Source organism: Acomys minous, assembly GCF_964271855.1.
Source record: "Acomys minous genome assembly, chromosome: 8".
NCBI lineage: Eukaryota > Metazoa > Chordata > Mammalia > Rodentia > Muridae > Acomys > Acomys minous.
The window spans coordinates 9,349,961-9,372,831 of record NC_140489.1 but is presented as its reverse complement, the minus strand read 5'-3'; the positions used below and the strand labels follow the sequence as shown (position 1 = coordinate 9,372,831).

The window sequence follows — 22,871 nt, the reverse complement described above, 5'->3', positions numbered from 1 at the left end:
TGCTAGGGAATCCTTGCATCTCACCCCATGAGGCAGCTGTTGCCAGCTGCACCGCAGCCCACCTCACCTGTGTCGCCTTGATCACAGCTGCAGAAGCAGCAGATGAGGCTAGGAAAGCGTCACTTGGCCCCGAGGCCTAGCAGCAGCTCTGTCCTCCAGGGACCTTTGTTGTCTCACAGGCACAAGCCCTTCCGCCAGGCCCAGCTTCCCACAGCGCCCCATGGGGAGAGTGGCTTTGCCTCACAGAAAGGATGACAGTCCTGGCATCTCAGCAACTGTCAATATGCTGCCTGGTGGCAGAGGCTGTTGTCATAGCTGTAAGGGCTGCTTAGCACTGAGAGTCACTGTCCTAACCCCTAAGGGCCCTGGTAGAAGACACTGCAAGTTCCTAAACAGCAGGAGGTGACCCAGCCCCAGCCTAGCATTCTCCTGCAAGGGACTCCTGGGGACAGGACAGGTGCAGGTGATTCAAGTCCAGGTCAAAAGCTGTCATGCACAGCCCACAGCGCCTGTGGCTTTTCCTGATGCCTCCGAACACCTCAAAGGATAGTGCCTGAGTCCATGGGGGACTCACCCAGCCCCATAACTGGACTTCTGCTCCTGAGAGCGCCACCCCCACCCCCAGCTGCTCCCAAGATCAAAAGAGTCTTGCTGGCCCAGCCCTGTTGTCTTCCCTGGCAGAGCCACCTGGGCAGGGATGAGCAGGACCCTGGCCACTAACTAGTGTTGGAATGGCCCAACAGTACCCAGAGGTGAACCTGGCCCTGCCAAGAATGGGCACCTCCTGTGGTGTCTTTTTATTTGTACTGGGAACCTTGAGGCCCAACCACTGTGGGGAGGACACAGCTGGGAGGAGAGAAGACTGGGACCTCGGCAGCAGCAGAAGACTTGCGCTCGGCTCTTGTTACCTACCAGAAAGAAAAATTCAGTGAAGCAGCTGGCAAAAGTAGACCGGAAGAAAAAAACCACCCACCATGAGCCTGGTGTCCCAGCAGACTGAGGCCACGCTGGCCTGAGGCTTAGAAACTCCAAGGCACAAAGGGCTGAACACAAGAACGGGGGAGCCTGCCCCTACCTCAGCCTGTAACCCAGCACTCTGTGGCAGGCAGGACGGGTCACTGCCAGTCCTGAAGGGGGGGTGTGCCACGCCCAGCTTTTTTTGTTGTTTTGTTTTTTGATCCAAGTGCTGGGATTAAACTTTTGCACACCCATTTTTATGCCAGCTGGTAGGACCATATTTATCATTCATCACTAGTGTGGCTTGAGTCTCTGGCTCTGTGCCAGTGCCATACCCCTGCCCTGAGCTGGCCCAGGCCCTGGGCTGGCCACGTACTTCTTCTTTCTCTTAATTCTCTCAGGCTCTGCAAGTAAAAGCTCCAGCTTCCTCTTGGAAAGCGACAGCCTGGGCGCCTTGTCTCTCTCGTTCCCAAGTCTGGGTGGCAGCCGGGTGGCTCTGGGTCTGCCCAGCAGGTGTCTGCCTGTCTCTGGGGTCTCCGCAGGAATGAGAGGGCTGGCAGTCCTTGCCCTCCAGTCCTCTGGTGATGGGGACAGCCTGGCGGGCCACCCAGTGACCTCCTGGGGGCCAAGTGCCTTTAGTTCTCCTTCAGGCTGCATGTCGACATCGTTGGCTTCCAAGGCTATGGGGGCCCAGCCAGCTTTCCCGGCGAGATCTGGAGCCTTTGGTGGGGGCGAGTCTTCTACACTGGCCTCCTCAGCAACCTTGAACCTCAGTGTATAGGGAGATGCGTTGCGGTTCCTGTCGCCTAGGAGGCGGTAGGCACGCTGGCGGTAGCTGCGGTAGTTGGAATGACCTGGAGTATCTTCTGAGTCACCGTCATAGGGATCTAAAAACTGATGGCAAAAGCTTTTGACTCAGTCCCCATCACCACAAAACAGAAAATTCTGTGAGCAGAAGGGTAAGTCCTAGCAGCAGGGTGATAGGTAACGTCTATCACTAACGGCAAGCTTGTATGATTTGCCTTGCACATAAACTCTTTAAAAAAATAAAATAAATAAAAAAAGACAGGGTTGGGGCTGCAGAGATGGCTCAGTGGTTAAGAGCACTGTCTGCTTTTCCAAAGGACCCAGGTTCAATTCCCAGCACCCACATGACAGCTTACAACTGTCTGTAACTCCAAGGTCTGATACCCTCACACCAATGTATATAAATTTAAATTAGATAAAATATTTTTTTAAAAAAGACAGGGTCTCAGAGCCAAGATTGGCCTGGAACTATGCAGCATGGTGACCCTGAAACTTGTGACCCTCTGCCTTCACCTCCCCTTTGAGGTATCGTTCTGGGGATCAAACCAGAAGCTTCTGCATGCTAAGCAAGCACTCTACCACCTACGCTACGGTTGGTTGGTTGGTTGGTTGGTTACTACATAACCTTGGCTGGCCTGTGTACCTGTGTAGACCAGGCTATAACCTCAGACTCACAGAGATTCACCTGCCTCTGCCTCCCAAGTGCTGCCATCAAAAGCATGCACCTCCTCACCTGGCTTGTTTGGCTTTTTAAGTCAGGGTCTCGGGGCTGGAAAGATGAGCTAGCAGTTCAGTTTCCAGCTTCAATTCCTAATGCTCACATGGTGGCTCATAAGCATTAGGAACTCCGGTTCCAGGGCTTCTGACGCCCTCTACTGGTGTTGTTGGGCACTGCATACATGTCACAAAATACTTGTAGATATAGAAATAGATCATTTCAAAACATTAAAAAACAATATCTCATATAGCCCTGTATCTTCCTGCTTCAGACTCTCCAGTGCTGGGATCCACCTACCTCTGCCTCTGGAGTCTGGGATTAAAGGCCTGTGCCATCAAGCCCAGCTCAGCAAACTCTTTTTAAAGTTTGTTTTGTTTTGTTTTTCAAGACAGGGTCTCTGTGTAGCCTTGGCTGACCTGGACTCGCTTTGTAGTCCAGGCTGGCCTCAAACTCACAACGATCCACCTGCCTCTGCCTCCCGAGTGCTGGGATTAAAAGCATGCACCACCACACTCAGCAGCAAACTACTCTTTTTTTTTTTTTTTTTTTTTTTTGGTTTTTTTTTTTTTTTTTTGGTTTTTTGAGACAGTCTCTCTGTATAACCTTGGCTGTCCTGGACTCACTTTGTAGACCAGGCTGGCCTCGAACTCACAGCGATCCGCCCGCCTCTGCCTCCCTAGTGCTGGGATTAAAGGCGTGCGCCACCACGCCCGGCCCAGCAAACTACTCTTAAGGGTGCTTGTCAAGGCTTTTGGGGAGTCCCCTTCCCACTGCTGTGGGGATCAGAACTTCCTATCTGACCTTTCCTGCTTTCTGTGGCTATATTTTATCAATATTTGTTCCTGCCTTGTGGTGGCACTCTCGTCCTGGCAGTGAAAAGGCAGAGACAGGAGACCTGTCCTGAGTCTGAGGCCAGCCTGGGCTACGTAGTGAGCCATCCTCCCTTAGTTACCTATACCACCTGTGCACACAGGTAGGAGTGCTCCCTGCTTGAACTCTGACCCTCACAGCCTGATCACCGGGCTCCTCGGGTCTCTAGACCTAGGAGGCTGCAGCCAGGTCTGCGACATACCTCTCTCCAGATGCCTTCAGCAAAGTCCATGAGGTTCCTTCTAGAGTTGACCTGTGGGGGGAAAGTTTGATGCTGAGTCTGCCATGGCAACCTAACACACAGCACTTGGAGTGCTCGCTGCCCACACCACGGGCCATGCTGACACTCAACCTGGTGAGGAGGGGAGAAAGACCTTCCGGAGCCTAACAGGTGGGGAGCCCTTCCCAGCACTGTGAGCCACACAGCACCTTGGCACTGCCACTGGGCCCAAAGCCAGGGGAGGTGGAGGCACTGAACTGTCCTTCTCAGCTGGTCCCCACACACATGCAGAAGCGAGGCTTAGAATGCTCAGTAGGAGCCAGCGCCGTCCCACTAGCCCCAGGCCGCCGAGGAAGAATACTGCAATTTGAATACTTTTATTTGGGAAGGGGGGAAGGGATCCAAGAGTTAGAGAGATGGCATCTCCCACACATACACACAAGGCACCTGAAGGCGGTGGCGCACGTGTCCCTGCCACCTCCGGAAGCCAGCTATGCTGAACGCTGCCCTGATGCAGGTGGGTCGGCTGGGCCTCAGGCTGGCCATCTCTTGACCAGGCGCTTGCTTGGACTGTCACTTAACTAGAGACAAAAGCAGAGGACAAAGCCCCGTCAGTTTGTAGAGCACAGGGAAGGGCAGGCCACAGGGAGAGGGAGGGGATGTCCCTGAAACAGCATCGGGTCTACCCTGTAGCCCAGGATGCCCTTCCTCTTGATTCTCTGGGAATATGAAGCAGGAAGAACGTGAGTTCAAGGCCAGCTTGGGCTACATAGAAGTTTAAGGCCAGCTCAGCAAGACCCTATATCAAATAATAAAAGGCAAGGGCTATGGGTATAGCTCCGTTCATCCAGTGCTTGTTCAGCACACATTAGACCCTGGACGCAGCCCCAGCCCCTATAAAACTAGAATGGACTTGAAAACCCAGCACTTGGGCTGGAGAGATGGCTCAGAGGTTAAGAGCACCAACTGCTCTTCCAAAGGTCATGAGTTCAATTCCCAGCAACCACATGGTGGCTCACAACCATCTGTAATGAGATCTGGTGTCCTCTTCTGGCTTGCAGGCAGGATATTGTATACATAATAAATAAAAAAATCTTAAAAAAAAAAAAAAAGAAAAAAGAAAACCCAGCACTCAGCCTGGCAGTGGTAGCCTACACCTTTAGTCTCAGCACTCTGGAGGCAGAGGCAGGCAGACCTCTATGAGTTCAAGGCCAGCCTGGTCTACAAAGTGAGTCCAGGACAACCAAGTCTACACAGAAAAACCCTGTCCTCAGGAAAAAAAAAAAAAGAAAAACCCAGCACTCAAAATATGGAGGCAGGAAGATCAGAAGTTCAAGATCATCCTTGATGACATAGCAAATTAAGAGGCCAGCCTGGCTACATGAGATCCTCAAAAAACAAACAAAAAAAAAAACCCCTAGGTTGGAGTACATACAGTTAAGCAGTAGAGTGCTTGCCTAGCTCTGCATTGTGGGTGAAAACAGGTTGGGGACATCAGGGGAGCACAAGAGACAGTGCTCCACAGAGAAAGCCATCCTGAATATGTGAGACCCTCTCTTTTCAAAGTTTAAAAATAGAAGCTAGGCCTGGTGGCGCACGCCTTTAATCCCAGCACTTGGGAGGCAGAGGCAGGTGGATCGCTGTGAGTTTGAGGCCAACCTGGTCTACAGAGTGAGTCCAGGACAGCCAGTGCTACACAGAGAAACACTGTCTCGAAAAACAAAAATAAATGAAATAAAATAATGTAAAAGTGCCAAAAAGAGCTAGAGAGATGGCTCAGTGGTTAAGAGCACTTGCTGCTCTTTCAGAGGATGCAGGGTTAGTTCCCAGCTCCTGCCTGGTGGCTCCCGACTCCAGGGGATCTGACATCCTCTTCAGTTGCCCAGACATAAGTCCAGACAAGCCACTCACACACATGAAATATTTTTTTAAGTACCAAGAAAACTAGCACTACAGACCTCCCTGAAGTTTCATGTCACTCAGCTCCTCCAGAATCCTCGAAGCATCTGCTACACCCTGTTGGAAAGGTGTCTCGGTTACGCATGCGCACATCATATTGCACGTTTTTCAGCAATAAATCCCTGGGAACCCCCTGCAGAAGCCTGGAAAGCAAGCGAAAACTGGCCCTGCCACATGCTCATGAGAACACAGGACTCGTGGCCACTTTAAGGTTTAAAAAGCCTAACAGAGCCAGGTATGGTGCATGCCTGTATTCCCAGTACGCAAGAGGCAGAGACAGGAGGATCTCTGATTTCCAGGCCAGCCTAGTCTACAAAGAGTGTCCAGGACAGCTAGGGCTACACAGAGAAACCTTGTCTCAGAAAAAAAGAAAGAAAGAAAGAAAGAGAAAAGAAAGGAGATCTGGAGATGGCTCAGTGGTTAACAGCACAGTCTTCTCTTCCAGAGGACCTAGGTTCGATTCCCAGCATCTACATAGTCTCTAACTCCAGGCTCGGGTTCTGACACCCTCTTCTGGCCTCCACAGCCATGTGCGTGGGGTACACATACACATGCAGGCAGAACACCCAAACACCTAAATAATACATATTTTTAAAAGGAAGGGAGTAAACCGGGCAGTGGTGGCACTGGGGAGACAGGCAGGTGGATCTCTGTGGCTTCGAAGCCTGGTCTACAAAGTGAGTTCAAGGACAGCCAAGGCTGCACAGAGAAACCTTATTTCAAAAAAAACAAAAAGAAAAGAAAAGAAGGGAATAGCTATGAAGTACTTTACCCATCATCCCTTTTCTCATCTCCTGACCTTTTCCTGGCCCACAATCCCAAGTGACATCTGAGAGTCCTATTGCTTTCAGCTTTGAGGCTGGAGCAGCGTCTTAGTTACTTTTAGTGACCTTTCTGGTTTGGGGTACACTGTGGAGTGTGTCCTCCAGAGCTGGGAATACAGCCTGCAGTGACTGGGGCCCTGGCTGTGGTAGCATCTCCCCGGGCGGCCGTTGTGAACTCCACCCTTGCGCCGTCCTCTTTGGAAGTCAGCATCACGGCCACAGTTGGAGGGTGAGGGCCACTGAGAGCAAACAAGGATCTACATAACCATGTGTGCTGAGCTCCCCAGTGGTCCCAGGATGGTCTGGGTGACAGTCCTGAGAGTGAGCCTATCACAAGTAGACAGGCTTGCTCAGCCCTGTCTTGGGACTCCCACATCATCTGACTGACACCAACTGAAGTGTTTACTATCATTATTTGGTCCTGGAACTTTGACCAGGCTGACCTCAAACTCAGAGATCCACCTGCCTCTGCCTCTGCCTCTGCCTCCTGAGTGCCACCATACCCAGCTCTTTTACTATTTTATGTGTAAGGATGTTTTCCCTACCTGTATATTTGTTCACCACATGTGTGCCTGGTCCTTTGTTTGTAGTCCTTTGAACTCAACACATGCATGCACTGTGTACACAACAAATAAATAAATGTGGCAAGGTGCCATGGCACATGCCTGTAATCCCAGCACTCAGGGAAGCAGAGGCAGGTGGATCTCTGTGAGTTCGAGGCCAGCCTGGTCTACAAAGAAAGTGCCAGGACACCCAGGACCTTTACACAGAGAAACCCTGTCTCGAAAAACAAAACAAAAAACAGATAAATAATTTTTTTAAAAACCTGCATGCACAAAATACCCTTGACTACAAAATCTACAAATGCTAAATGACTCAGCAGTTAAGGACCACTGTGGGGCTCTTCCAGACAGCCTCTGAGCCTAGTACATAGCAAGGGCTCTCCTTTTCTTAGCAAAGTCCCCTTTCTGAGCCCTAGGAACTCTAAGGAGCATCACATAGCCCTCAGGGAAGATCACAGGCCCAACCCTTTCCTGATAGAACCTGTTCAGCAAGCACCTGGAGATTTCCAGAAATACCCCACCCTATGCTGTGGAGATCCTAGCCTTCAGCAAATGACCTTTAATCGTACCAGGAAGTTCTTCCCCCACCCACAGGCTAATCAAGTACTGTGTTCCCCTTCTAGTGATAGGAGCCTGTGCTAGTGCATGTAAACGAAGTCGGGCACCACTGCATGGAAATCAAGTATCCTAGCACCCAGGCCCCAGCGAAGCCGACACATTCACCGTCCAACCCCTCCCCACTGCCCAAGGTTTATGAATCCCTGGTTCACAAGCCTGGCTTGCTCCCTTGAGTTCTTGCTGTTCCTCCACCATGACTGTCTCGGCCCATTCATTCCTCCTCCCTGGGGAATCGCCCCTGGATGCCTGGGGCACAGGATGCCGTGGCAACCTCTGAAGCCTGCTCCACCATAGCAAGTTCAGTGCTCACCATCAGCAAAGCACCGGCCGAGCCTGCGTCTCACCGGACCTGGCTCCTGACCGGTTACAGGCATCCATCCATCTGCCCACACCCTCTGCTGTGATTAGCAAGTTGACAAATGGCTGTAACACTTTTGGTATCACCATAGACTTATGGAGCTCCACTGCCACCTGACACGGACAATCTCATTCTAAAAGTGCTGACTGTAACACCCAGTGGAAAACTCTTTCCACACCATGGCCTAGCACAAGGATCTTGTACCCTGAGTGCTCTAAGCCACCCTTGAGAGAGAAATGGAACCTTTGGCCTTGAGGTCTGTCTCCCAGGACCCTCCGGAAGCAATCAGCACCTGGACCGGCCTGCCAGATCGCCGCTGGACACTGAATGACAGACCACCAGAGGACCCAGGTTCGATTCAAGCATTCACCTGGTGCCACGCAGCTGTGACTTGTTTCAAGGAATCTAGTGCCCTCTTCTGGCCTCTGAAGGCACTGCATGCACATGGTGCATAAACGTTCAGGCGAACACTCATAAAATAAAAATAAAGCTGGGACTGGTGACTCATGCCTTTAATCCCAGAGTCAGTCTCTCTAAGTTTGAGGTCAACCTGGTCTACAGAGTGAGTTCCAGGACTTTATAGAAAGACTGCTTCAAAATCAAGCAAGTGCCAGGTGGTAGTGGCACACTTTTAATCCCAGCACTCGGGAGGCAGAGGCAGGTGGATCCCTGTGAATTCGAGCCTAGCCTGGCCCACAAAGCAAGTCTAGGACAGCCAGGGCTACACAGAAAACTCTGTCTCAAAAAAAACAAACAAGGGCTGGAGAGATGGCTCAGAGTTAAGAGCCCTGTCTCCTCTTCCAAAGGACCCAGGTTCAATTCCCAGCACCCACATGGCAGCTCACTGTCTGTAACTCCAGTTCCAAGGCATCTGACACCCTTAACCCCACACCAATGCACATAAAATAAAATTAAATAAATTGTTTAAACAAACAAACAGCGGGGCTAGGAGAGATGGCTCAGAGGTTAAGATCACTGACTGCTCTTCCAGAGGTCCTGAGTTCAATTCCCAGCAACCACATGGTGGCTCACAGCCATCTATAATGTAATCTGATGCCCTCTTCTGGTCTGCAGGTGTACATGCAGGCAGAGCACTACATACATGATAAATAAATAAATCTTTTTTTTTAAAAAGCAAGCAACATAACCAATCTGACTAGGCCTTGAGTTTCCCAGTTTTTAAAACTACAGGTACATTTACAGGTAGACAAAGGTCCGGGCAGGCATCAAGGCCCTCCAGCCCCTGCCATCAGCTGTCCTCCCACTCCTGGGACACTGCTGAGCAGAGGGACCTTGCATGGACTCCGTGAACATTTGAGAGAGAACATTCAACTCTCTCCCCTCAAGTGTGCCCCCTAAGAGGCATCCATACATGTGAACTATGTGGTTCTGGTTTGAACACTGACCCCACCCCGTCTCAAGGTTAAGGGGCCAGGACACAGTTCATTGACAGAAAGACAACAAGCTTACAGCTTGGGAAACTGAGGCTGAGAAAAGCGAATTTATTCAGTGGCACAGAGATGACCTAGCCAGCCTGGAACTACCTCCTAGGTGCTGGGATTAAGGGCGTGTGCAACCACGCTTGGCTGTAATACCCTTTTCTAAAACTACATCTTGCCTTCAGAAGCTGAACTCTTGGTGACATGGCAACTAAATTAATAATATACCTTGAGATAATTTAAAACTGAACTTGAGGAGCTGAGGTGGTGGTTCAGTGGTTAGAACACTGGCTGCCTTTCCAAGAGGAATAGGGTTGCTTTCCCGGGTGTATATGGTGGCTCACAGTGGTCTGTTATTACAATGACTGGGGAACTCTGATGCCCTCTCCTGGCCTCAGAGGGCACTGCATGCACATACATGGTACACAGATATTCAGGCAAACACTCATACATATAAGATAAAAATAAATTAAAAATCTTAGCTGGGTGAGCTGGGCATAGTGGCACACGCCTTTAATCCTAGCCCTCGGGAGGTAGAGGCAGGTGGATTGCTATGAGTTCGAGGCCAGCCTGGTCTACAAAGTTAGTCCAGGACAGCTAAGACTACACAGAGAGACCCTGTCTCGAAAAAAAAAAAATCTTAGCCGGGTGGTGGCACACACCTTTAATCCCAGCAGTCTGGAGGCAGAGGCATGCAGATCTCTGAGTTCAAGGCCAAATAAGTCTACACCATAAATTCCAAGCCAGTGGAGGGCTACATAAGAAGATTCTGCCCTCCAAAAAGAATAAATTTAATTGAGACCAGCCTAGTTTACAAAGTGAATCAAGCCAAGGCTACACAGAGAAACCCTGTCTCAAAGAAACCAAAAAAAGAAAAAAGAAAGAAAAAGAAGGAAAGAATAAATTTAAAAAACAAATATCCCATTAATGTAAGATTCAACATATGGGCACGGATAATAACATCTAACTACAGCTTTGAGTGCTGTTTACAGTCAGCTGGGGTCAGAAAAGTAACAGCTTCCTTTGTAAACTCTGGGTTAAAAAAAATAATTAAGATAGGACTGGAGAGATGGCTCAGTAGTTAAGAGCACTGTCTGCTCTTCCAGAGGTCCTGAGTTCAATTCCCAGAAACCACATGGTGGCTCACAAACATCTATAATGTGATCTGATGCTCTCTTCTGGCATGTAGGTGTACATGCAAAGAGAGCTCATATATATTATATAATTATATATATAATAAATTCTAAAAAAAAAAATGATTAAGACAAGAGAGCCTTCATTTACTTCATGGTTTCTGTTCTGTTCAGTAAGGACAGGACAAAACTAGGGGCAGACAGACCATAGACACCAGGGGACAGATGGAAGACTCTTTTTGTTTTTTCAAGACAGGGTTTCTCTGTGTAGCCTTGGCTGTCCTGGACTCACTTTGTAGACCAGGCTGGCCTCAAACTCACAGTGATCTGCCTGCCTCTGCCTCCCAAGTACTGGGATTAAAAGTGTGTGCTACCATGCCCAGCTCTGATGGAAGACTGTTTTTTAAGACATTTATTTTCATATGTGTTAGTGTTTTACTGCATTCACGTCTGTTGGGAGCCTCAGATCCCCCGGAACTGGAGTTATGGGCAGGTGTGAGCTGCTATGTGGGCGCTGGGAATTGAACCCAGGTCCTCCGGAAGAGCAGCAAGTGTTCTTAACCACTGAGCCATCTCTCCAGTCCAACGTTTCTTTAATATGACACCAGCAAACAAGTCCCCTTCCCAGGTAGGCACAGTTCTGAGGACCTCCGAGCCCCAAGGCACAAGCTGCTTCCACATCCACCAACCTCAGAAGGCACAACAGACCAAAGACACGACTGGCACTCACCTCCCTCTTAGCCCTGCCCAACCCTTGCCTTTTATAGACTGGAGAGCGATCTGAAGCCATCTATTATTGGCAGAGCCACCATGTCACACACAGACCTCTGCAATTTCTCTTTTAAAAAATTATGTGACACAGGTGTGGAGGCGCACACCTATAATCCCAGCACGTGGGAGGCAGAGGCTGGCGGATCTCTGTGAGTTCAAGGCCAGCCAGGTCTACAAAGTGAGTCCAGGACAGGCAGGACTATAAGAGAAACTATGTATCAAAAAGAAAATTATAGGCCGGGCATGGTGGCCCACGCCTTTAATCCCAGCACTCGGGAGGCAGAGGCAGGCGGATCGCTGTGAGTTCGAGGCCAGCCTGGTCTACAAAGTGAGTCCAGGACAGCCATGGCTAATACAGAGAGACCCTGTCTTGAAACCCCCCCCCCAAAAAAAAAGAAAGAAAGAAAATTATGTGTGAGGGGCTAGAGGGATAGCTCAGTGGTTAAGAGCACTGGGTGCTATTCCAAAGGACCTGGGTTCAATTCCCAGCACCCACATGGTGGCTCAGAACTGTCTAACTCCAGTTCCAGGGGATCCAACACCCTCACACCAATGCACATAAAAGAAAAAAGGTGTGTGCTGGTACGTGCATGTTTACCATTGTGCACATGTGCCATGGTGTACATGTTGGGGTCACAGGGCAACTTTTGTTAGTTGGTTTCCTCTTTCGATCACTTTACCAAGGACTGCCCTCAGGCTTGCACAGGGTAAAAGCACTTTTACCCATAAGCCATCTCACCAGTACCCTGCGATGTTACCAGTAAGACGTCTCCTAAGCTCACCCCTTCAAGGTTTCCTGGCCAAGCCTTCTGGAGATTTCTTTCCTAATTAAGGTTAAAGTGGACCAAGCTGGAGGGGGAGGGGCAGTGCCGGGGGTTCCGAGAGGAAGGCTCCTCTTAGCACTGCGCCCCTTCCTCACCTCTACTCTTTTTTTTTTCTTTTTCTTTTTTTTTTTTTTTTTTTTTTTGGTTTTTCGAAACAGGGTCTCTCTGTGTAGCCCTGGCTGTCCTGGACTCACTCTGTAGACCAGGCTGGCCTCAAACTCACAGCGATGCGCCTGCCTCTGCCTCCCGAGTGCTGGGATTAAAGGCGTGCGCCACCACGCCCGGCTCACCTCTACTCTTGACCTTATTCCTCCACAGCCCCTCTCTAACCCTGGGTCCCTTTGTATCTGGTTGCATCTGGTCTCTGTCCAGCTCCAGGGTGGCCCAGCAGCCCCAGAACTGTAAGAACCCTCTGGGTCCAGAGGCCTTCCCTAGGGACACTGTGAGGTGTGGGTACGCTGGTGGGACAGCTTGAACCACACCTCTACAATCCTTAAAGCTGGGGAAATGAAAAACTATTCACTTTTGTTTTTGTTTGAAAACTACCTAAAGAAAATTCTAGAAGTCAATGCATCCACCTAAAGTTGCCAAGTTTCTACCTCCAGACAAATTCTGATTAATCTCCAACCCTGGGCACTGTATGTGCTGCCCACTCAACATCCGTCTCTCCCTAGTCCCTGACAGACCATGTAGCCCAAGACTGTCCTAGCACCCTGGTCTCCTCTCCAGACAGCATGGCCAGGCCCGCTGCCCACCACTGCTGTCTCCAGTAAAGGTCCAACCGGGCTCTTCCTGCTAAACACACCTTACTTGTTGGGACAGCTCTGAGCTCTGCTTGCTCAGACACCACCTCCTGACCCTCTTACTTCCAAGCCCCACACCTAGCTATCAGGAAATGTTGGTGCCCACCTCCTGATAGCCAGCAGGCAGCTGCCCCTCCACAGCCCTGCGCTGCGGCCAGCCTCTCACTTGCCTCCTGAGGAGCCTCCCTGCAGACTCAGGCCCCCTCCCCCTCTAGGCTGCCCTGTCCCTTGAGGACCATCTGTGTACCTTCCTCCCAGGGGACCCTCACACACTGGTTTTTACTTCAGCCTGGCTGTCCCTGCCTCCCGACCTCCAGCTGCCTTCGGCTTTATAAATTATTTTTTCAATTTGAAAATCTTTGTTCGTTAAAAAAGGAAAAAAAAAGAAAGAAGGAAAATGTTTTTTTTTGACTGAACTCAGGACCTTTAGTCCCAGACTGAGAGGCAGAGGCAGGCGGATCACTGTGAGTTCCAGGACAGCCAGGACTATTATACAGACTCTGTCTCAAAAAACCAAAAAAGAATAAAAATTGTGTTTGTTCCATTTTTATTAAATATATGTATATATATATATATATTATTTATTTTTGGTTTTTCAAGACAACAGACTTTCTTTGTGTAGCCTTGGCTGTCCTGGACTCACTTTGTAGACCTAGGCTGGCCTCGAACTCACAGAGATCATCCATCTGCTCCCACCTCCTTGAGTGCTGGGATTAAAGGTGAATGCCAGCACTCCCAGCTTCCTTTTTTATTTTATTTTATTTTTTGCCACAGGGTTTCTCTATGTAGCCTTGGCTGTCCTAGACTCGCTTTTGTAGACCAGGCTGGCCTCGAACTCACAGTAATCTGCCTGCCTCTGCTTCCCGAGTGCTGGGATTAAAGGCGTGTGCCACCACACCCGGCTCCCTTTTTTATTTTTTTAAGACATGATCTCGCATAGCCCAGGCTGACCTCAAACTCCCTATGTAGCCAAAGATGCCTCCGCCTTCCATAGGTTCTGACTACAATGTGCCACAAGACCCTGTTTATGAGGCGCTGGGGGTCAAACTCAGGACCCCATGCATGGCAGAAGGTACCCCACCAACCGAGCTGCATCTTCAGCCCAACTGAGCCATCTTTCAGGCAACACCCCTCACAGAAACATGCGCAGGCAGTGTGTTCACACTCATGAGCTGGACACACCCAGCAGCTTCCTCCATCGTGGTCTGTCTCCTCGAGTTTTGACTGTTGTCCACAGCGGTGTCCTCACAGCCAATCACAGCTCCAGGAAGCACCCAGTGCCCAGTATTATGACTGCCCTGGGCCCCGCATGGACCTCTCTCCCATGGTGTCCCACGTCCGATGTGTTGCCCCTCAAATGTGCACCTCCATTCACAGCATCCACTGCAGCTAGAGTGGTCCGTGCCTTTAATCCCAGCACTTGAGAGGAAGAGAAAGAGAGGCTGGCCTAGATGACCTGAGATCCTGTCTTAAATGACCAGGGGGCTGAAGAGATGGCTCAGAGGTTACGAGCACTGGCTGCTCTTCCAGAGGTCCTGAGTTCAATTCCCAGCAACCACACGGTGGCTCACAGCTGTCTACAGTGAGGTCTGGTGCCCTCTTCTGGCCTGCAGGTGTACATGTGGGCATAATACTGTATAAATAGTAAAATAAAAAATTTTTTAAAACAATCAAATGAAGAAGAGGAGGATGGGGAAGGAGGTAGGGAAGGTGGGAAGAAAGGGAGGGGGAGAGGGAGGGAGAGAAAGACAGACTGCTTCGAAACAGGACAGGTGAATATGTACAAGTAGTGTAGACTGTGTATTAGAAGTGTTTATAAAAAAAAAAAAGAAAGAGCAGGGCGTGGTGGCGCACACCTGTAATCCCAGCACTCAGGAGGCAGAGGCAGGCGGATCACTGTGAGTTCGAGGCCAGTCTGGCCTACAAAGCAAGTCCAGGCCAGCCAAGGCTACACAGAGAAACCCTGTCTCAAAAAAAAAAATAAATAAAAATAAAAATATAATAAAAAAAAGAAAGAAGTGTTTATGTATATGCAATATGTGCATGTAAATAATTAATGAAAAATCAGGCTGTGAATTTGAAAGATAGATGTAAGGGATATAAGGGAGGGTTTGGAGGGAGGAATAGGAAAGGGGAAACCATAATTATAAATCTCAAAATGTTTTTTAAAATATTTTTTTGCTTTTGTTTTGAGGCAGAATTTCTCTGTACAGCTCTAACTATCCTGAACTCACTCTGCAGACTAACCTGGCCTCAAACTCAGAAATGCACCTACCTCCCAAGTGCTGGGACTAAAGGCGTGGGCTACCACCACCTAGCAGGGGAAAAGTGCTTTCAAAAAAATGAGAGAAGGGCTGGAGAGATGGTTCAGTGGTTAAGGGCACCCACATGGCAGCTCACAACTGTCTGTAACTTCAGTCCCAAGGGATCTGACCCCCTCACATCAATGCACATAAAATAAGATTACAGGTTTTTTTTTGTTTTGTTTTTTGGTTTTTCGAGACAGGGTTTCTCTGTGGAGCCTTGGCCATCCTGGACTCACTTTGTAGACCAGGCTGGCCTCGAACTCACAGCGATCCGCCTGCCTCTGCCTCCCGAGTGATGGGATTAAAGGCGTTCGCCACCACGCCCGGCCTAGGATTACAGTTTTTTTAAAGGGAAAAGAGAACTATCTTCCTGGTTAACCCCAGTGCAGTTGGGTGGGTGGGTTCCCAAAGTCACTAAAAAGCATCCTGGAGAAGGTGGGGGGGGGGAGCTGGTGGTGGTGCTGGAGCAGTGGGCTCAGGGGTGTGAATAGCTGCTCTTCCAGAGGACCCAGGTTCAATTCCCACCCCCACATGGCAGCTCACAACATCTGTCCTGTCCCCAGGGCTCTGATACCCTCTTCTGGCCTCAGCAGGCATTGCACTCACATGGCGCACAGACAGACAGACAGACACACATGCAGACAAATACTCATACACATAATAGAGTAAAAAATAAAACCTAAAAAAAAAGTTCCTTGGTAAATTTTCCTACTGAATCTTCCCCCTCCCCAGGAGGCACAGATTCTAACTCAGAAAAGAGCCCCTAAATAGCAAATGAAAATGAGAAAAATGAAGTGTCTGCCAACAAGGTAGGAATACGAACAGGCTGGCTGGGAGTGTTCTGGAAGCTTCTTCTTGAGGACGCTAGAGGGCAGCCCTGAGGCTTGCTTAGCCTGGCTGGAGGCACCTTTCATCTACCTCACCCAGCCTGCCAGCCCCCGTCACTCAGACCCCCAGGGCTGTGCCCTAAGGACAAGCCACCAAGGATCCCAGCTCAAGTCTCAGAAAGTGGGAGTGAATCTCCGGGGGCAGCAATCTCTGGGGAGAAAGGCAGGCTGAGCTCAGAGAGAGGGATCAGAACTGACATAAAATGGCCTCCTCAGAGGGTCTCAGCAACTGTACTCAGGACGGGAGGAAAACCATGGATGCGGGGCCAGTGACGGGAGGCTGCCAGCTGCCTTGGCCCTCACTTTTCACACTAACAAAGAAAAATTGGCCAGCGGACACAAATGCACACAACACACAAATTCACACCCACGTTCACACACATACACACAAAAGAATAAAATCAACTGAATAACAACCAAAAAGTCCAAGCAAACCATCACAGCAATACTGAGTAACAACAGACACAAAGTCAAGTGCAGTAGCGCACACCTTTACTGCCAGCCCAGAAGGCAGAGGCAGTGGATCTCTGTGAGTTCTAGACCAGCCTGAGCTACACAGTGAGACCCTGTTTCAAAAGACCAAACAACAACAACAACAACAACAACAAAAACCCACAGACCCCAGCACTCGGGAGGCAGAGGCAGGTGGACCTCTGTGAGTTTGAGGTCAGTCTGGTCTACAAAGCAAGTCCAGCGCAGCCAAGGCTACAGAGAGAAACCCTGTCTCAAAACAACAACAACAACAACAACAAAATACAGGCACCTCCACCAAATGATTGCCAGTGAAAGCCTCCAAAAGACTGGGAGCCGAGGCAAAGGCTAAACCGCACTGGGGAAACAAGAGCACCCCCAGAGATTCATACTGCACCCCTTCTCCTGAGAGGAAAAATATCAAGATTTATGGAGGACCTAAAACTGTCAAAGTGATCAGAAGGAAACAACCCTTTGAGGATGTTAGGACGGGGACTGGCTTTGTAGACAGGACCCCAAAAGCACAAGAAATCCTAGCAAAATTGTCCAGTCAGAGACAAGAGAGCTTTTGCACTGTAAGGAACCAGTGGAGCCGAGGAGAGAGTTTCTGCCAAGCTGCAAATGAGAAAAACGAAGTGTCTGTCAACAAAGTGGGAAGCGGGGACAGGAGGCTGCTGGGAGTGTTCCGGAAGCAGAGGAATTATCGGTCAGGGTCCACAAGGCCTTGTACTAGTTTGCAAAAAGGCCTGGTGACCAAAAGCAACATGGCGGGGAAGGATTACCTTATCTCCCATTTGCAGGCACAGCTTAGTACTGAGGGAAGTCAGGCACGAGGCAAAGCGGGGACCACAGGGGAGTGGAGGTGCGCTGGTTCCTGGCTTGGCAGCTTGCTTTCTATGCAAGCCAGGACCACCTGGCTATAGGCTGAGCCTTCCCATGGCAATCACTAATCAAGAAAATGGCCCACAGACATGCTCACAGGCCAGTCTGAGGGAGGAAATAGCCTTTCCCAGGTGATAAAAACCAACCAGCAAAACCTACCCAAAAATCCACTGTTGTGTTTTTGAGACAGGGTTTCTCTGTGTAGCCTTGACTGTCCTGGACTCACTTTGTAGACCAGGCTGGCCTCGAACTCACAGTGATCCGCCTGCCTCTGCCCCCCAAGTGCTGGGATTAAAGGCGTGTGCCACCACTCCCAACTAAGAATCCAATTTTTGAAATGGCCCAAAACCGCTGAGAGGAGGGGCACACACATTTAATCCCAAACTCAGGAGGCAGAGGCGGGCAGATCACTGAGTTCGAGGCCAGCCTGGTCTACAGAGCAAGTCCAGGAAAGCCAAGGCTACACAGGAAAAACCCTGTCTCAAAAACAAAAGAAAACAAAACAAAAACACCCAAATCAAACAAAAACTGACTAAAAGTAGCCGGGTGTGGTAGCACTATTTCCAGCTCTTGAAGGCTGAAGCAGGAAGCTCAGAAGTTTGAGGCCTACAAAATGAAACAAGCGTGGAATCATCCTAAGGGCGCCACACAGGGACCCTCTGCGTTGTAACCTCTGTAAGCACCTTCGCTCAGTCCCTGGCACTCCAAAGGAGTTCTCAGTAAGGGACACTCACCAGTCCACCACCAGCTCTAGTTCACATCAAATGCCTTGTCCTAGCACCAGCCTGCGCTCTGAGGCTCCTGGTGTCAGGTCCAAGGGGATTAACCTGAGTGTAGACTAAAATCTGAGATGGCTTCTCCTAGCAATCGATGTGATCACCGTATCTATCTCAGGATGCTTACCTGTGGGAGAGCAGAGGCCCACATTTTATACACACTGTAACACACACAAACACACACTCAAGTGCCTTCTGGGGACAGCTGCATCACCTCCAATTCCCAGCTAGGATCAAAGCTTGGAAAATATACACTTCTCAGAGCAGTCATGAGACAGCAAATTACCAACCGCGCAGATAGTAAACTGCCTGTTGCCTCCCACAGTGAGAACCTTCAGAGAGGATGCCAGGCTCCACATCTGTGCATAAATCACAGGTGTGCTTTCCACCCCTCATTAATTTTTCTAAGACTGACACCCCCATTCCCTACTCCGTACTATTTTGGTCAAATACCCTTTATGTTTGCTTTTCTTGTTGCCATGTCGGGGCTATTGCCAGGGCTTTAAACTGCAAGGCAGATAAGAGCCACTGAGCTGGGGCTGGAGAGATGGCTCAGAGGTTAAGAGCATTGGCTGCTCTTCCAAAGATCCTGAGTTCAGTTCCCAGCAACCACCTGATGTGATCTGGTGCCCTCTTCTGGCCTGCTATACATAATAATAAATAATTAATTTAAAAAAAAAGGGGGGGGGGACTGGAGGCATGGCTCAGAGGTTAAGAGCACTATCTTCTCTTCCTAAGGTCCTGAGTTCAATTCTCAGCAACCACCTGGTGGCTCACAACCATCTTTAATGAGATCTGGTGCCCAAGCATACATGCGGACAGAATACTGTATAAACAATAAATAAATAAATCTTTAAAAAAAAAAAAAGCCAGGCGTGGTGGCACACGCCTTTAATACCAGCACTCCAGAGGCAGAGGCGGGCGGATCACTGTGAGTTCGAGGCCAGCCTGGTCTACAAAGTGAGTCCAGGACAGCCAAGGCTACAAAGAGAAACCCTGTCTTGAAAAACCAAAAAAAAAAGAACCACTGATCTGCAGTCTTAGCCTGAGTAGGCACATATGTGTGTGATTGTACATGCACATTCCTGCCACAGCAATCCTGTGTGAGTCAGCAAACAACTTCCAAGAGTCAGCTCGCTCTCTTGACCAGGCCGGCTTTAGGGAAGAGCTCAGCTTTGTCAGCCTTGACGGCAAGTGCCTATAATGGCTGCGCCATTTTTGTTTTTTGTTTTTTTTTTTTTTGAGACCGGGTTTCTCTGCATAGCCTTGACTGTCCTGGACTCTCTTTGTAGACCAGACTGGCCTCGAACTCACAGAGATGTGCCTGCCCCGCCTCCCAAGCACTAGGATTAAAAGCGTGCGCCACCACTGCTCATCTGAAGAGTTGTTTTCTAGAAGTGCTTTGACTTTGAGGAATTCACTATGGGAAACAGCGATTGCTCTGTTATCTCTAGAAATGTTTTTCTGAAGGAGCCTCCCGGCCTTGATCACAAGACAGTCCTGGCACCCCTGGAATGTCTTGCATTATTGGCTGCTGCAATGGTGCACAGTAAGGACTAAAGTTGCTGGGGTGTGACACTTCCCTTCAGGAAACACAGATTAGATTAGAGGCTTGGGTGTGAGGAACTTGTTTTTTGTTTTGTTTTGTTTTTTAATATTTTATTTAATTTTAATTTATGTGCATTGGTGTACGGTTGTCAGATCTTGGAGTTACAGACAGTTGGGAGCTGCCATGTGGTGCTGGGAATTGAACCCAGGTCCTTTGGAAGAGCAGGCAGTGCTATTAACCACTGAACCATCTCTCCAGCCCCGTGAGAAACTTGTTTTACCCATAAAACAACTTTTGTGTAACAATCAATAAATATGCTTCTGCATGGCTGGCGGTTTGGCTCACAGAGAGTGTGTCTTCCCACTGCCTCAGAGTCTGATGACATCTTAGAACCTCTTTCTTCCATCGACCTGGGCAACTCAACACTAACACATCTTGACAGCCCTCTGAGCATTCTGGCACTAATAAACTAAAAGGGAATTTTTTTTCCCTATACTTTGCAATTTCCCATCCCTGATGCCCCCTGATAAAATATCAAAGCCAGGCCAGGCGTGGTGGCACACGCCTTCAATCCCAGTACTCAGGAGGCAGAGGCAGGTGCATCACTGTGAGTTTGAGGCCAGCCTGGCCTACTACAAAGTGAGTCCAGGACAGCCAGGGCTACACAGAGAAACCCTGTCTCAAAAAAACAAAAAAACAACAACAAAAAACCCACCCAAAATATCCAAGGCAGGGTTGGGGTGTAACTCAGTGGTGGAGGGGCTGCCTAGCACACATGGCTCTGGGATCAATCTGCAGCGCAGGGTTGGGAGTGACAGGTAAAGGTGAAGTGAGGGCAAACTTGTAGACCAAGTTCAAGGCAGTTTGACCAACCTCTAAAGAGTCAAACACCCCTGGAGCCTCCTCTGCCCAGGGAAGGTCACTGAGTTTGTGTGCGGGAGTCAGCCTCTCTGAAGATCTGGGGTTTTAGCGGAACCATCAGACCACCAAGTTCTAGCCACAGGGAGCCTCTGAGGCAAAGGTCTGGCTGCAGTGAAGCCGCACCTTGGGTTTAGTTCCAATTCCAAGTCAGCTTTGTCTAGAGGAAACCTCTTCAGGTAAAAATAGTATATATTTTTTTTTTTTTTTGGTTTTTCGAGACAGGGTCTCTCTGTGTAGCCTTGGCTGTCCTGGACTTACTTTGTAGACGAGGCTGGCCTCGAACTCACAGCGATCCGCCTGCCCCTGCCTCCGGAGTGCTGGGATTAAAGGCGTGCGCCACCACGCCCAGCTAGTATTTTATTTTAGATGCCCCCCTCCTGCGATGGCATGAAGATGCTAATCTGTCATGCTAATTCCTAGGTACCCCAGGATTCTATGGACTCAAAGGGGAGGGGCGGGGGGAGGGGCTCAGCTCTGGGCACAGTCCTTGCTCTCTGAAAGCAGAGGAATTCAACCCAACCGTCGCCTGGCCTTCCCAAACCCTACTCTTTGCGCCCAGGGCAGATGAAGGGCCCCTCTTCCCATCTCCCCACCTCACAGCAAGGCTCCTTGGAATAGTAAGCGACTGAAAATAGCAGGAGGGCGGAGACATGTACCGGAGGCGTCACATCTTCATTCTCAAAGCATAGTGACCCCCATGGGGAATCTGGGCAGCGCCTGCCTCCTCTCATCAGAGACGATCCTTCCACACACACATCCTGCCCTGTCCTTCACAAGTGCCCTGTGGGGACAGTGGCCTCAATGGAGGGCCACATACCTGGTGAAGCACACATGGCCACATCTGTCCAGAGATCCAGGCTGGACCACACTTACTGTCCCCAGGAAATGTAGCCTGGTATAGAAGAGAATGGCCCCTGGCCATAGCTGGACAGGGTCATTAAGTTGGGCTTCTGTGAACCTGGCAGGAGCCACTGCAGGCCTGGGGCTGATGTCTATTTAAAGCAGTTTGCTCTCGCCAAGATTCCGGTTTTGCGGGCACAGGACTGACTGTCATTCTAGACTTACCGTCTGGGTGAGACGTTCATTTTGGTCCCCAAGTGATGACCCATGGGTAAAGAAGGGAGGCAGGAATCCTGTGCTTCAGGCCTGTGTGATGTCACAGGTAGCTCCATGGCAACCCAGTGTGCATGTATGTCCTTGGGGAACTTTCTGGCAAGAGCTGCAAGTGTCCACCTGAGCACAGGCCCTAAATCCCAGCTACCACCTCTCCTCCCTAAGTGCCTTGTGTCCTGCAGTCTGCCTGCCCCAGCTGCCCACCCTGTGCTGCCAGGCCTGATCCTTATGTAACCAGACTCCTCCTTGGGTACAAAGCACTCTTCAGGGCTGCAGAGGCCAGGGATGGAGAGGGAGAGACAGCTCAGTGGTTAAGAGCACTGACTATTCTTCCAACGGATCTGGGTTCAATTCCCAGCACCCACACAGCAGCTCACAACTGTCTGTAACTCCAAGATCTGACACTTTCACACTGATGTACTTGCAAGCAAAACACCAATGCATATAAAATAAATTTTAAAAAAGAAAAGAAAGACCAGAGAGTCCTTTGGATTTCAGGGGACTGTCCTGTGGCCTAAGACAGCTTCCAAACTTTTATTCTAGCCCCACAGCTGGGCCTCCTCACCAATATATGGCTTCGAACCACACTGCTACCCTACCTCCTCTTTGCCAGTTCAACAGGTACCACCCCTCCCAGTCACCCACAGCTCTTCCTCCTGTGGGATGCTGAGAAGCCACCCCTCTGCAGGCTGTGCAGAAGCTATATGCTTCTAAATGGTTTCTACACTGCAATCCTCAGCTGCCCTGGGCACTTTGAATCCCAGTTTCTGAGCCAAATTGAACTCCCAGGACACTCAAGCAGATAGATGAGAAAGCGCATCCCATGGTCACCTGTGCATTAAAGATGGCTCCCAGTGCCCTGACTGAGCCAGGAGAGGGAGGGACTCAGTGCTGAGGGAGGGAGGGAGGAACCTGGGGAGTTTCCTGTCTCACCTACCCATGGGTGCCTTTGAGATACACAAATAGGTAAAACCAGGCAGACATGGGTGTTGTTGTGTGTGTTGTGTGGGTGGTGTGGCCTGGGTGTAGGGATGCCCACAACTCCAGGAGCTGGGAAGGCATCCCAGCCCTGAGGTGGGACAGTGTCCCAAGGGTACCCTGA

General features: G+C 49.8%; 1 protein-coding gene across 3 annotated transcripts; it reads right to left on the bottom strand.

Annotated features, from left to right (window-relative positions):
* Nucleotides 1-122: 122 nt before the first annotated feature.
* LOC311604031 (uncharacterized protein) lies at nt 123-21,825 on the bottom strand. 3 transcript variants are annotated; one of them, XM_084793511.1, is made up of 7 exons: nt 21,722-21,738; nt 18,145-18,313; nt 5,531-5,588; nt 4,020-4,153; nt 3,555-3,605; nt 1,334-1,851; nt 123-908 (listed from the first exon to the last, which is right to left on the bottom strand). In XM_084793511.1, the coding sequence occupies exons 4-7, from the start codon at nt 4,116-4,118 to the stop codon at nt 905-907; spliced, it is 672 nt and encodes a 223-aa protein (XP_084649637.1). In that variant the 5' UTR covers nt 4,119-4,153; nt 5,531-5,588; nt 18,145-18,313; nt 21,722-21,738; the 3' UTR covers nt 123-904. The 3 variants fall into 3 exon arrangements, with proteins under 3 accessions (XP_084649637.1, XP_084649636.1, XP_084649638.1); XM_084793510.1 differs by lacking the exon at nt 18,145-18,313 and having other exon boundaries at nt 21,722-21,825; XM_084793512.1 differs by lacking the exons at nt 5,531-5,588; nt 18,145-18,313 and having other exon boundaries at nt 21,722-21,822.
* Nucleotides 21,826-22,871: the final 1,046 nt, after the last annotated feature.

Excerpts from the sequence above, each read along its gene's own strand:
- LOC311604031 (XM_084793510.1), bottom strand. The coding sequence starts at position 4,118 with ATGGCCAGCCTGAGGCCCAGCCGACCCACCTGCATCAGGGCAGCGTTC. Across the intron at positions 3,606-4,019 it reads ACGTGCGCCACCGCCTTCAG|GTCAACTCTAGAAGGAACCT; the intron begins GTGCCTTGTGTG and ends TTCCCCCCACAG. Across the intron at positions 1,852-3,554 it reads CTGAAGGCATCTGGAGAGAG|TTTTTAGATCCCTATGACGG; the intron begins GTATGTCGCAGA and ends TTTTGCCATCAG.